Genomic DNA, 15,382 nt, shown 5'->3' with positions numbered 1-15,382 from the left:
ACCTTGGAGAGAGGAACAAAGGCCTAGCAGTGGAAAACTGTTTTCATATGTAGCTAGGGGGAAACCTATGATCTGAGGACCAGGTAAGTCTGATGCACTCTGAAATGCTGCGGAGGGACCACTGGCTGGAGATCTTGAGAACCTAGTATCCATCTACTCTAAAACCAACATACAAAGTCCTTGTTCACTCAAATGATACCCATCTTTCAAATAGTACCTGGTTCCTTCCTGGCACACATCACAATGTACAAAGCATCTTGTCTAAAGGAAGACATAGAGTAATTTATCCATAATGAAATCTCCTGGCAATAATTGACACACTAAAGCAAGTGGTACCTAGGAGGTTTCTATCTTGCAAAGAAAATAACTCCCCATGACTTATGAAGAAAAATAAAGCCAATAAAACAGCTAATTTTGACACTAGGTAATGTGGAATTTGTGGTAATTTTTCTTAAATTGCCTTTTCTTTTGGTCTAGGAAAATTTTGAGTTTTCTGATGGATCATGTTGGTTATTTAAGAGAAGATTCTCTTGGCTCCTGTTGCTTTCTGAGCCTGGTTCTCCAGCCTTATTGACCACCTACTAGGTACCTAGTAGCTTTCCCAAATATTCCCATTCTCTTCTGGTTAGTTGCAACTCCATGTTGGTCAATAGTAATAGATTCTAAAATGCAGGAGCATCCAAGATTTCACAGAGAAAGAATAAAACACTACAGCAGAGATGGCTCACTGTCTTCCCACATTCACTACACTATCCTTTTTGCTTGGAGACTATATTTCCCAGACTCTCTTGCAGCTAGGTAGGGTCATTTTTGATAGGAGCACAGGTATATCATATCCTTCTAGGTATCTACTATTTTGTGTTTCCCATAATATTGACTAGCAAAACTATGCCAGGAATGGTAGAACACTTGGAAGAAACTGGAGTCTTTGGTGATAACTATTGAGCTATGATAATGACTCTGGATTGCTTGCAGATAATCTTATGGAATAGAAAACAAGTTTGTTTATGCCTCCTGTTAGCTGGTTTTTCTTTACGTCTAGTCAATTCTAATTTTAACAAATGTGAAGAAATAAAATGTAGGAATTTGGACCCAGGGTTCAATGGCATCTTAAAGTTCTAAAGGAAATACCCAGTGATTTCTAGTTTATGTCCTCATGCCCATTTTAACTTTATGGTAGTGACCATCCCTGTCACCTGTTGCCCGATATTGTTACATCTTACTAACTGTACTTGACAGGAATTGTTTCATGTATAATCCTATCTTTTTCATGCAAAAGCATTGTTCTAGAAAGAGGTCTGTAGACTTCAACTAACTGAGGGAAGGATGACCCCTGGTCACAAAGCTGTAGTGCTACCAAGCAATGATGGTAGCACAGGAGCGTACAGTCTTGCATGTCGACATCAATGCAGATAATCACCATAACTTACATGCTTGCGTTTTATGTGTCCACTGAAAATAAACTTATCCAATGAGCATGAGTGGAGGATGAAGCTTCCAGGTCACTGGCATTCTATAATGTTATGTTCTCCAGATTCACTTCCTTAATTTAACTGTTAGTCCCACCCCCACACCGTACTGGACAGTGTCACATGCTTTGGCTCATTCTTGACCTTTCCCTGTAGTTTCTATGCTCACAGTAAACATAAACAATTTGAGTATCTAAGGTAGGAAGATAATCACACAGTGAATGTCACTGCCACTTTGCTTGTTTTCCTGTGGTGCTGAGGATGGGCTCCAGGGCTTTGCTCATAGAAGACAAGAAGTTCTATATCTGAGCTATATCCAGAGTGCCTTTATACCTAAATATTTCTGAGACAAGCCTTCATTAAGTTGCCCAGGCTGGTCTTGAAGTCACTATGTAGCCCAGGGAAGTCTTGAATGTACAACCCTCATGCCTCAGCATCGAAGTAGCTGGGATTACAGACTTACACCAACACACTTAAAAGTGGTTGCCACTTTTGAAGATTGGATATCTTCTGGGGGTTACCTGACTCTTACTGGAATGCTGACTGGAAGTGACACTGTGTTTATCAGAGCTCAATGAGGCAGTAGTATAGAGACTGATGTTACTTGTCACAATTCCTTTCTTCTGCAATCCAAGGGATGCCTCCTTATCCTCCCCCCCATCAGTGTGGTCTTCTCTCCCTTCCTCCTCAGTAAGATGTATTGATCTCATCCAAGCACAGTGTAATTTGGACAACATTGGGATGATGTGTGTTTTTCAGGCCACCGTCTCTCTGAGGCCGAAAGGGGCTGGCGTCCAGGATGGACTTGGACTGTGCTGTTTAGTTCTATTATGCTCACAGTGAAAGCATGAGCCAGACACAGCCTGGGGGTTATTGGGTGCTGAGTACAGTGTGAGTGAGCTCCTCATGCTGAAAATCCCCTCCCTTAGTTGACTGAGCATCCTTGCTCCTCACTGGGATGTACACCTCATCATCCAATGCACAGTCAAGCAGAGTGCCAGGAGTGTAATGGAGTGGACGGCACAGCAGGGAAGCAGCAGCCCCCGCATCCGGAACTCACTAAAAGCTTCAGGTGGGAGGACCAGAGTGATGAGTCAGCCCTGTTCCCATTTTCCCTGGAAGGTAATTGGGTTTCCATTAAATGATGATGTATTCTCATTGCTGGAGAGTGTGGAGGGAGACAGAGAGAGAGGGAGAGAGAGAGAGAGAGAGAGAGAGAGAGAGAGAGAGAGAGAGAGAGAGAGAGAGAGAGAGAGAAGCAGGGGAGTGTTGGGAGGGCTTTTCCATCGGAGCCATGTCTGCTTCTGAAAAAGCTGCTTGTTTCCACCCACGTTCAGTGGGAGACCACCATCTCAGCCAGAACAGCTGCCCTAAAACAGACAATGCACGCCGCCAAGGGTGGAGAGAAAGAGGAAGCTCTTGAACTCTGTTGTTAGGAACGTTGTTAGCATGGCACGGCTACCACAGACAACAGTGTAAAGATGCCTCAGGAGGTTTGGAGTTGGCTCAGCTGGTACAGAATGCCTTTCACCAAGCCTGCTGACCTGGTTTCCATCTCCATGACCCACATAGTGGAAACAGAGAGCAGACTCCTGTAAGTTATCACCTGTGCTCCGCCTGTGTGCTGTACTACACGTGTGTGCACATGCACACACATACAACAATAAATGAAAAAATAAACAAACAAACACAATATCTAAAAAATATGCCTCAAGGGTATAAAACTAGGTGAACATGGGGTCCAGCCTCTCCTGGGTTTACATCCAAGAAAATGGTATTAGCATAACAAATAGCCACCTGCCAGTTCCCATTTGTCACTGTGAGATTCACACAGGTGCTGACAAAATCAACCTGGGGCTGGCAGGATGGTTTAGTAGGTAGAGGAGGTGCTTGCTATAAACACTGGAGTTTGATTCTCAAAATTCATATGGCAGAAACAGAGAAATGATATGATCATTATGAACAGTATCAACATGAATATTGTAGTCCACAGATATAAACCATCATGGTAATAACAGCTTCTGAAACACAGGGTAAGCTGCCATGTTCCTTTATGTGCTGGTAGCCAGTTTCCACTGAGACCAGAAACCTGGGTTTGAGAATGGGTGCCCAGGATAGTCACACTCCCTACACCTAGTTAGTTGGTCCGGCAGAGGGAAGTGGGGCAAGGGGAAGAGGAGGGGATGGAGATCAAGGCAGGGCTTCATTGTGTAGCCCAAGCTATGCTGAAATGTCCTATGTAGCCCAGAGGGCTTTGAACTTACGGAAATCCTTCTGTCTCAGCCCTGCTTAGTGTTAGGATTATAGGTGTGAGATTTTATGCTGGAAACCTTCAGATATTAGCAACTACCCATCTCTGGGTAAGGTTTCAACTTTACCAAAGACTGATAATGTGAGGGAAAGTTCCATCATTATTTGATGCTGGAACAAAAACTAGGCCAATTCCATTATCTAGCATTAGCTTCCAGTATTAGCTCCCAACATTAGCTCCTAGCATTAGTTTCCAGCATTAGCTCTTAGCATTAGCAGCTCGTATCTTAACTCACCAGGCCACGAAGCCATCAAAACCCCTGGTGGTGTATCTAACTGCTCAAGAATCCTTTCAGAATCCTTGGACCAAACATAAGGTCTGCTTTGCTTGGAGACTTGTGTGGAGCCACTGTATCTCAGTGACATCAGGCTCAGGCTCCCTACTGATGGTTGTGCCCTGTAGGCAGGAAAGAAGTACCTGACATAGGGGCCGTCAAGAGAGTCTTGTGTGCATGAGCCACCCTAATGTGTGCTCTCATCCACCTGAAGCATATCTGCAACGTGGGAGCCGATTATCCATACTTTCCCTCCATCTGAGAAAGCCAACACCAAACTTCAGGTCACTGTGCTGTGCTCTCAAATGCATCCATACCCAGCCCTACAATAATAGCGGTCCTCAAACATCTCCTCAGTGAGAGAGGATGGAGAAGCGGAGGAGGAGCAAGTGACCTGCTCCTGTTTCAATGGGCTTCTGGATCATTCATACAAAACAGAAAATAGAGTGAAAAAACAGTGAAAATATAAAGCTTACCCCTAAACATTTAATGCTCTATTTTCTTTAAAACTACTTTTTGCATTTATTTATTTACCTTATGGTGTGTATGTCTGTAAATGTGTGTGCACCTTGGTGCCCATGCTGGGTTCAAGGGTAGCTTTGGTCAACTCTCTCTTTCCACCATGTGGGTTCCAGAGCTCTAATTCAGATCACGACAAGAGCTTTTATTGGCTGAGCCATCTTGCATGTATACAAAGTTAGGTTGTGAATATCAACTATATATAATTTGTATTTGTCAGTCATACTTACTTTATGCTAAAAAGAATAAGAATAAAGACAGCACTGAGTCCTTAGCCTGGAGGATCTGATTTGATTGTGGGAAGTAGAAAACTTACTGAAAACATTTCCAGAAAAGTATATTTTCCATAGATGTAGACAATTCTTAAGCACCTGGCTAGGGGATTCTGGGAAGGAGCGCACTCGAAAGAACCCATCCATAGGACAGCAGCCTCACTGGCAGATACCTCAACATAGGAGCTTCTGGATTTTAACTTTTCAAAAGCAAACAAGACTCTACCATCCAAGAGCACAGCAGTGACTCCGGCAAGGGTGTTTCACAAGATTTCCCCCTGCTGGTTCTAATCTGCAGACAGGGCTGACTGAGGTGATATGTTGTTGGCTCTACACTTCTGGCCATGGAAAGACTTCAAGAAAATACGGCCCCAAGATTTTAATATTCCGTGATTACTTTACTGCCCAGGTCGTTACTTCTTAAGGTTCCACCCACATCATCAAAATTAAGGTCATCCCAGACATTTCATTTTGTTGCATTCTCACTTTTCACAAGTGGCTTTGTGATATGTGACCTTCTACCATGACAGTCAGAGATGAGTTAGTTAGAGATGGATTAGTTTTGATAGACAGGTTAATTGTGGATAAATCAGTTTGTCCTTTTTGAGATTAAAATGACAGAGCTTGCATTCCTGTATATTAGGCACCGATGCATGGCAAAGAAAGAGGTCCTCAGGCCTTCAGGCCATGCACAATTGCAAGACAGGGAAGTATAAGGGCAAATCAGAAGAGCCGAATCCTTAGCAGGGAAAGCAAAAGAAAGGCAATGAGCAGCTTGCAGAAGTTAATACATGGCGTCAGCTGCATGGCCAGCAGATGAGACCCTGAGTGATATGATGGGAAGGGAGGGCCAGGAAGGGACCCAAGGAACCAAGGAGTTCCAGAGAGGTTTGGCTATAGCCAAGGAAAGGAGGTGTCATGGGAGGATAGGACAAAGGAGAGGCTGGCTTGGAGAGGGTTAAGTGGGAGCAGAGGAGAGGGAGAGAAGAGAAGAGAGAAAGAGGAGAGTGAGTGAGAGACAGAGAGAGAGAAAGACAGAGACAGAGAGACAGAGAGAAAGACAGAGAGAGAAAGAGAACAATCTCCCTGGAACCCATGCAAAAATGATGAATGGGGCTATAATTTTGCCCACCTAGAGGGCACCTTACTTTTTAAGGATTTATTTATTATTTTTAATAACTTGTATGTGTTTGTGTGTACTTGTATGTGGTGAGGGTATGTGCACGTGAGTGCCACCAATGCCCATGGAGGCCAGAGATACTGGGTACCCTTGCAGCTGGAGTTAACAGGCAGTTGCGATCTGTCTGATGTGGGCTCTGGCAACTGAACTCAGGTCCTCTGCAAAAGCAATATATATGCTTAGCCACTGAGCCATCCCACTGGCCACAAGCACCTTTCTCTAATGGCTAAAAAGGCTGTGCGTGGGTGGACCAGCAGTAGCTCTGAGAACCATGGTGAGTAAGGCTGGACTTGGCAGAGGGTCTGCGTTTACATTTCGCCTTCTCTAGTTCCCACAGAGTAACCTCTCAGGGGTCTTTCTTTCCATGTTAATCTGAGCTGAGAGGGGCCTGGACCCAACGCTGCTCTCCAATCTAAGGTTCTGAGGGTGGCTGAGGTCCTGAGGTCCCAGGTGAAGGAGACAATCTCTGCTTCCTTGGATGGTGACTAAAGACAGTTCTGAAGGAACTGGCCACACGAAGGCACCTTTGGCCCAGAATCAACTGGAAACCACTTGGGCCAGAATGCCATTCACAACTTCAGCACTTGGCAAAGGGAAGCTCTCTACAGACCATGATAATCCTTGTCTTGATTTTTGTTCTTGTTTTTAAATACAGTTTTGGCCTTTACATAACTTTTCAGGCTTATCAGAAGGAAGACTGAGACAACACAATATCTGTGCTCAATACGGCAAAGCAAACAACAGCACCTTGGGATACCCACACCTGTCTATGTGTGCTGGGGACCTCTCAAAATTATGCTTTATCATGAGAAATTGTACTGTTCTCAAAAGAAATAAAAATAGAAAATAAGCAAATGGATTTAAAAAGTAATCTAATTTGGTCTGGTTTATCAGATTTTAAGAACTAAGAGTAGGCCGTGCTTTTGTTTGTTTGTTTTTCAATCCAGGAGTCTGGATCCAGGTCCTTGGGCTTGTCCGACAAGCACTCTGCCCCTGAGACACATCCCTGGTCCCCCAGTCTGAAGTCATGTGTAGTTTTAATTTATACAGTATTTCTACTTTACAAGCATTAGCTTGTTGAAAGGGGTGGGAGAGGAGGATGGGGGGAGGAAGAAAGAGAGGGAAGAAGGAAGGGGAGTTAGTTTTCCTTCTTCCTGCACACTGAGTTTGATTCTTGTTGATTTCTGTACTTCACTGTTTGTAGATGAAGCAACTTGAAACTTGTGTTTTCTGAGACTGAGAGTATTGCTCAGAATGGGGCTTTTTATTGCCCATGGAAGCAGGCATGGCAATGGCTGAGGAGAGACAGATGAGAGGGTCTGGAGAGTGGCTAGGCAGTGTCACCACTTATGTGTGCCTGTCTATGAGACACAGTCTTGCTCCTCTCCCCGTTGAGTTGCCTGAAGACAGACAGGGCCTGGCTGACACAGAACTGACGCCTGTGTGCATCTGAAGTGTATGACAGTCTCAAGAGAGGTGGGAGGTCACATCTCTATAAACGCTGTTGATGGTTGATGTGGTCACTCTGGATAATGCCCTATGGAGTGTCTGTGTCCCTCCTGAATTGTGGGAATCTGACTTCAACCCTAAGTCAGGCTCGATAGCTACAGCAAATACATGAGAATGAGTGTGACAGAAGAGAAAAATGTTGGCATTGAGTGTACTATTGTGATTCCTGGTAGCGACTGTGGCGGATGCTGACATTGAGTGTGCTATTGTGATTCCTGGTACAACTGTGGCGGATGCTGACATTGAGTGTGCTATTGTGATTCCTGGTAGCAACTGTGGTGGATGCTGACACTGAGTGCACTATTGTGGTTCCTGGTACAACTGTGGAGAATGCTGTCATTTGATGGTACTATTGTGATTCCTGGTAGAAACTGTGGTGGATGCTGACCCTGACTGTACTATTGTGATTCCTGGTAGCAACTGTGGCCGATGTTGACCCTGACTGTACTATTGTGATTCCTGGTAGCAACTGTGGCTGATGTTGACCCTGACTGTACTATTGTGATTCCTGGTAGCAACTGTGGCAGAACTTCATTCTCAGCTCACAAGAAGAGACCTCACCCTCTGGAGTTATCTGGGAGATAGGGGCGTCTTTGTTTAGATGAGCCATGTTCTGAAGTGTTTCTGTGTAGAGTGGGTCACCAGAAAGACATACCACAGTTATGCACCCCATCCTCCGGTTAAAACCTGGGTTATTAACTGACCGTACCCATGAACTATGAGATTTGGAAGCTCCCTGCTGCTGAATGCATGGAGAATGGTGAACCTGGAGGAGGTGTGGTTCTTTGCTCTCCCCATATGTCGGCATCTGGCAACTCACTTGTATTCTCTGTAATGTCCTTGATAATAAATTGAGAAATTCAAGGTAGGCATATCCCTGAGATCTGTGAGCCATTATAGAAACCAGCTGCACATGAGGAGGAGGATTGTGGAAAGCTCCAATTTCTAGCTGGTCACTCAGAGGAGGCCTGGACTTGCAGTTGTTACCTGAAGCATCAGAAATGGGTCAGTCGTGTGGACCTGACTCAACCTGTGGGACCTGACTCTGAACCTAGATAGACAGTGTCAGAGATGGGTTAGCCCGAAGGAATCGCAGCTATGTGGAAAGTGGAGGATGGGGTGACCACCAACTCTTACTGTGCAAGACCAGCACTAGAGTCCTGCCTCTTCTAGCCACGTGCCCAAAAGACCATTTGACACGGTCTTTATACAGACCTCCCCATGGAGAGGAATACCCCCTGAGCATTATGAGTGGCAGACACCTGACGAGGACAGCACTGTCCCCAAGCCAGAGCTCAGGGCAGAGAGGAAGCGGATGGAGAGGGAAGCCGAAACATGGCCAGTCCCTTACCGTAGTGTGGGATGATGGCCCAGGCCATGGCTGACGCGTAGATTCCACCAATCATCCAGAACATGCAGAGCCAACTGAGGTGCTCACCCCGCTTCTCCCGGGCTAGGACTTCAGCGAAGTAGGAGAACACGGTAGGAATGGCGCCTCCAATTCTGCCAAGAGGTGCAGAGAACACATGAGATTGGGTCTGGGATAGCTAAGGTGAGGTGGGAGGGGCAAATCCAAAGCCAACTCTAGCAATGCATATTCTCTCCCATCCCTGGCACAGCAAGTGAGGTGCATTTTCTATCATTTTATAGTAAGTGTCCATGGCGAACACAGGTGCGTTACTGTCTCGCCCAAACTTGGAATTGCAATTAAGCTATGTGGGCAGAAGGTGGCAGTGGTTTCCCACTAATGTGGTTGACAGCTTTGCTTGCACTTTAGATAGGGGTTGTGCTCAGTGCTGGACAGTCTACGTGATATTTATTAAAAATCACAGCATTCTGGTGTTTTGAAAATAAGTACCCTAATTGATTCATTAAAGCGAAGAGAAGAACTGTGATGTGTCTCTCATCAATATGACTGTTGGGAACTTTGGGCTCTGCTGTAAATACCCCTAGGGGGCTGTCTGTCCCTGTTCCCTCACAGCAGGGCTGATGTGCTTTGCTGGCAGACAAATGGACAGGCTCACCTCCTAGATTGGTTCTAACCTTTATTCAGAGACAGGACAGCTGAATGAGCACAAACATAAGGGTTTGTAACAAGTATGGTATTTTGTTCATTCCTCTGTCTTAAAAATATTTTACTATATATATTTATTTGTGTGTGTGTGTGTGTGTGTGTGTTTGTACATATGTGTGGGTACCCATGGAGACCAGAATAGAGTGTCAGATCTCCTGGAACTGGAGTTACATATAGGTGCTTATGAGCCACACCCGTGTAGGTTCTTCCAACTGAACTAGGGTCCTCTAGAAGAGCAGCAAGCATTCTTAACCACTGAGCCATTTGTCCACCGCCTAGAAAGGGTACTTATAAGAGCCACTGACTGACTTGAAGCTATAGTGTGACTAGTGAGTAAACCATTCAAGTGAAAGACTCACTCACGTGTTGACACTACACAATGAAAATTTTGTCTACTTGCTGGGCAGTAGTGACACACGTCTTTAATCCCAGAACTCAGGAGTTCGAGGCCAGCCTGGTCTTCAGAACGAGTGCCAGGAGAGGCGCCAAAGATACACAGAGAAACCCTGTCTCGAAAACAACAATAACAATAAATTTTGCCAGAAGCAAAGACCTGTATTTTGAGATCTGCGTTTTGTTTACAGCCATCTTAAATTCACAAGTAAGATATTCACCTTTGCAGGCAAGTTCCAGACCTAGGACATTAGCCTAGTGAGACCTGCAGGCACCAGGCTTTTAGAAAACATTAGCATTTTCCTTTGTCAGTGAACAATCACAGACCCCCAGTATTTACTCATCAGCTAGGGACGTCTCCAGGCCTGAACTCCAGCAGACATGACACATTCCCCCCCCCCCCGCCCGTTTGCTATATAACAACTTCCAAGGAATAATAAATGGCGGTTTGATCAGAAATCCTGTCTTGCCGTCATTTTCCTTGTCTCTTGCCCCTCAATTCCTCTCCCCTAGGTTTATCAGGGACCACCATTCGTATCTTGCTGGTTGGGATAAAATTTGTCTATTCTGGCAGGCAAATCATAGATTTCATTCTAATTTCAAAAATTCTTGACTCTCTAAATTTTGGAACAACTGCCTCAGAAAGTATTACTTATATCTGCTTCAAACTATTATCTTAAATGTATTGTTTTAGGCCAGGTCGTGGAGGTGCACACCTTTAATCCTAGCATTCGGGAGGCAGAGGCAGAAGGGTCTCTGTGAGTTTGAGTCCAGCTTATTTACAGAGCAAGTTCCAGGACAGCCAAGGCTACACAGAGAAACTCTGCCTTGAAAAACCGAATATATATGTTTAAGCAAATATATATAATATATACAATATACACATATCACACACAAATACATATATATGCAATATACACATATACATATTGTTTGATGTTGGGTTGTAGGGTACCGCACTAGATAGAGAAGCTCACCAAGATGCTAAGCCTTCATTTTCCGACGAAGCAGAGGGGTTCAGCTTTCTTGGAAAACACTGACACCCAGCTAGCTCACTCCAGTTACTTTATTCAAACATAAAAGGTTAGATGAGGCTGTGAAAGGTTCCAGCTAATAAAGTTATCTTGCTCTTGTTGCCCATGAAAGCAGACAACCCACACAGATCTCAGTCCCTTTCAATCATGGCTAGCCGGGAGTGTTTAGCCAGGGCTGCCAGGAGTGTCTTAGAACCAAGGTCAGTGCAGCTGCAAGCTCTCCCATAGCACCAAGTGCAGAGTCTCCAGAGAGACATTTCTCCAAGGTTCAAATGGTCTCAAAACAATTTTTTAGCCTCTATTGATTAACTCAAACATAGCAAAGGCTTTGCTGAAACATTTCTCCCCAAGGCAGACACAAAGACTCTACTAAACATGTCACTTAAAGCTGGACATAAAGGCTTTACTTACATATCACTACATAAACATACATGTGTGTGTATATACACATATAAAGATGTGAAACAACACAGCCAGGGTGTGGCGCTACCTCCCAGAGATCTAGCCTACAAGTATGCATTCCTCCATTTATGGTACCATAAGGTAAATTGCTATTGACATTTCAAATAATGTAATGTCAAAGAGTAAAACATGTCCATTCATCTAGCAACTGATTTTTGTTGAGCCTTTAATACAATAAAGGACTATTAGTCATGCCTTCAGCAAATGCAATTTAAGGAAAGGTCATTTCGCAACAAATTGGCCTGACCAAATGAACCGCCGGATATATAATTCTTCACATTAACTGGGAGGTCAAATACAGCATCATTTTAAGTATCTGTCCCACTTACAATGATGCTTCAAGTCATCCACTAGTGGACACAGACAGACTGCTCTGCTCAGTGCATTCAGTCTATGAGCCATGAAATCAGTTTAGTAATCTCTATAGCTTCTTAGGAAATATGATTGAAATGAAAATATTTGATGGTAATTTAAGTAATAAGGAAAAGCTTAAGTCCATTCTATGAAATGAAAAAACATTTATGATGTACATTAACATATATAATTATATTCATTATGTACATATTTTCATGTGTATCAAAATGGGTCATAGTACCTGTCTTCCTTTTATTTCCCTCTCTCCTTTTACCTCCCTCTCCCTTCCTTCCTTGCTTAGTTTCCTGGTGCTTCACAAACCCCAGGACCTTGTGCATGCTTTGTAAGCACAATACAATATCCCCAGACCCACAGTGCATTTCTCGCAAAGAATCAGCAGTAAGTTCCTTGCTTAAAGCCTTATTTCCAAAATTCCTAATGGACAACTTCAAAAAGTATTCTGATGAAAGACATGGTGATTAACATCAGCCCACACATGGGCTGCCACCAGGTCCCAGTCTACCAACCAAATCCTCAAACAAAAAACATGCATGTGGTAGGCAGTGAGAGCTGGCTGGCTCCATACCACAGTAGACTCATAATTTTGCTTGGTTGTTTGGGAAGCTCATGCTAGGTCACTTTCAAAATTCAGCAATGTCTGAACAGGTTTTAGATGGTTTCATAGCAACACACAGTTTGAGTGGGAAATAGAATATTACCCTCACAAATCATGTCATGCTGAGTACCTGTTCTGTAGCATTGCTGCCCCTTCATGTGATGTGTGTGTGTGTGTGTGTGTGTGTGTGAGCTGTGTGTGTGTGCACCCGTGCACACATTAGTGTGCATGAATATGGGTGTGCATTTGGAGGTCTGACCTGGTGTTGGCCCTTACTTTCTGCCTGTTTGAGACAGAATCTCCGTGTTGGTTGGCTTGCCATTGCATATGACAGGGTGGCTCTCCTGCAAGCTTCCCAGGGTCTCATTGCCACTTCCCACCTCTCTCGATGCTCATGCTGTGCATTCAGCTTTCACACGGCTTTGGGGGATTCAAATTCATCCCCTCATGCTTGCACACATGATAAGGGTGTTTACCCACTGGGTTGTGTCTTTAGCCCAGTTTTCAGGGCAGAAAAGAATCTCAAGTTTTGACAGACCCTTCACATCCTAATTAAGAGTTCACCAGGATTCTGGACACTCTGAATGGGACAGGTATAACTCATACTTCATGAAAGCAAAATTGCATGCCAAGATACGTCAGGCACCTTGAAACTGAGATAAATGTATTCCGACATGGCTAAAAATTTAAGACTGCCTGTTAGTTTTCATTAAGTCAGAGTTAAAAAGAGAAAAATGTTATATTCAGCAATCAAGCTCATTTTTGATGCACTACTCTTTTCTAAGGTAGTCCTTTGTTCATGGATGACTCCCAACCTGTTTGAACACCAGGCTGTAAAGAACTCTAATTAAATGAATCTGAGCAGTTAGTGTGGGATGCTAGTCAATCGTTTGCAAAACTCTCTATTCTCTATAAAACAATCCAAACACCCACTCTCTTATAGGGGGCTAGCCATATATTTTAGGGAAAATATTATCACATTCTGTAGCCTGCTCTTTTCAGAGGAAAATCATCCCCTGTGCTGCCAGGTTACCTGTCTCTGATATTTCATACTCCATTCAAGGTGAAGGTGGAAACAGCCTGGTGTGTGTTTTGTCCCCTGTACCTGGCTCAGTGGGCACGAACCACGTATTAACTCCTAAGATTTTCAGACTTTTCCATGTTGAAGTAGGCACACCAGCTCCCCTGGACTGTGCTGTTCTGATGACTTAAACATCCTGAAAAGCAAGGGCCCTCACCCCTTCCAAAATCAGTCTGACCACAAAAGAAGCCGAGGACACTGAGATGCAAGTCCTGAGCCAGCACACTTCCCAGTGTTCCCGAGTCACTGTGTGCCTTAGTCATTGTGACTGCCCTTTCCTCAAATGCCTTGGTGGTCCTTATCGCAGAAAGAGTTCACTTGGGGCAGATCAGAAGGTGCTGGACAATCCTGATGGACATTCTAGAAGATTCTAAAACACCTGATCTCTTTCATAAAAATGTGGGAACTGCAATAATTATCATCAATAAAAATTTCTTGACAAGAGGCAAAACAGGTGCACTCATGTCTTGGAAGTATAATTTAGTTTCTACAAAACCTGACAATTACAAGATAAAGCTGCCAACAGCCTTCCTTCCAATATTTGCAAATTAAAAAAATAAAGTTTTTTTCTGTAGTTGTTTTACTGCAACTTTTTTTTTTGGTCAGAGTCTAATCAGAATTTACCATAAAGAAAAACAGCAACAATAAATATGGATCAAGAGAAGGTAGAATCCTTAGACACTGCTGGTGGTAATGTGAGTTAGTCACTGATGATAGGAATCAGTACTCTTGGGTTCCTCAAAAACCCGAAAATTAAACTACCACACACAATCCAACACTTTCACTTCTTGATGTTATACCAAAGGAGTCTAAGCTGGCATACCCCAATGGCATCTGCACATGCATGTCTACAGTGCACTGTTCACAGCAGTCCAGATGTGAAACTGTCCATCAGCTGTCAATAGACTGATTGGGTGACCTTCTTTTCTCGTGGAGTTGTTCTATTTGTGAGTGGATGAAGAAAGCATGGTGCATATTCACAACGGAGCCAGGTGTATTCAGCCATGAAGAAGGATGAGATCATGTGATTTGTGGATGGCAAAATAAATAAGACTCAGGAAGACAAATATGATATGTTTTTTCTCAAATACAGAAATAAATGAACAAAACAGTACGCTTAACACAAAAACAGAAGGAAGACACTCTGGGGGAGGAAAGGGGACTATGGGGGGGGGGCAGACAAGAGCTGGTGGGAAGGCAAATGCCAGCAAAGCACAATAATACACATGTATGAAATAAACGAAATCCATTTGCTAGCTGAAAAGGTCAAATACACGGGAAAATACACCTCATATTTGTTTTTGATGGTGGTGTTTAGCACATTAGGATATAGTTTCTGAGAACACATCAAAGATAAATATTTTGGTGGGCGTTCTCACAGTTCATGTATTGGTAGCTTTTAAAAGTGGTTTTGAGCCGGGCGGTGGTGGCGCACGCCTTTAATCCCAGCACTTGGGAGGCAGAGGCAGGCAGATCTCTGTGAGTTCGAGACCAGCCTGGTCTACAAGAGCTAGTTCCAGGAAAGGCTCCAAAACCACAGAGAAACCCTGTCTCGAAAAACCAAAAAAAAAAAAAAAAAAAAAAAAAGTGGTTTTGGTTTTTGTTTTTCTCCTTTGACCCATGGCTGTCCTGAGCTATCCAGAGGCAATGTGCATTGTTACAACTCAGGATGTGCTTCTGGCATCAAGGAGGTAGAGGCGTGGAGGATGCTCAGCATCTCTCAATAAACAGGATGGGTCCCCAGGAAGAAAGAATTTCACAACCCAAAACGTTAACGGTGCTAAGGATGAGAAACAATTACAGTGAATGGAGATTTAATGTGAAAAATATAATT

The 15,382-nt window shown here is 43.8% G+C and overlaps 1 protein-coding gene across 1 annotated transcript in view; it reads right to left on the bottom strand.

Moving 5' to 3' along the window:
- Positions 1-15,382, bottom strand: part of Sv2c (synaptic vesicle glycoprotein 2C) — a 174,949-nt gene that overhangs the window by 73,743 nt on the left and 85,824 nt on the right. The window contains exon 4 of the mRNA XM_057790024.1: positions 8,886-9,037. Coding sequence (XP_057646007.1) covers positions 8,886-9,037 — 152 coding nt within the window. The remainder of the gene's footprint in view (positions 1-8,885; positions 9,038-15,382) is intronic.

This window comes from Chionomys nivalis, chromosome 15 (assembly GCF_950005125.1).
Source record: "Chionomys nivalis chromosome 15, mChiNiv1.1, whole genome shotgun sequence".
NCBI lineage: Eukaryota > Metazoa > Chordata > Mammalia > Rodentia > Cricetidae > Chionomys > Chionomys nivalis.
Note: the sequence above shows the minus strand (reverse complement) of the source record. Positions and strands in the feature narration are given on the sequence as shown.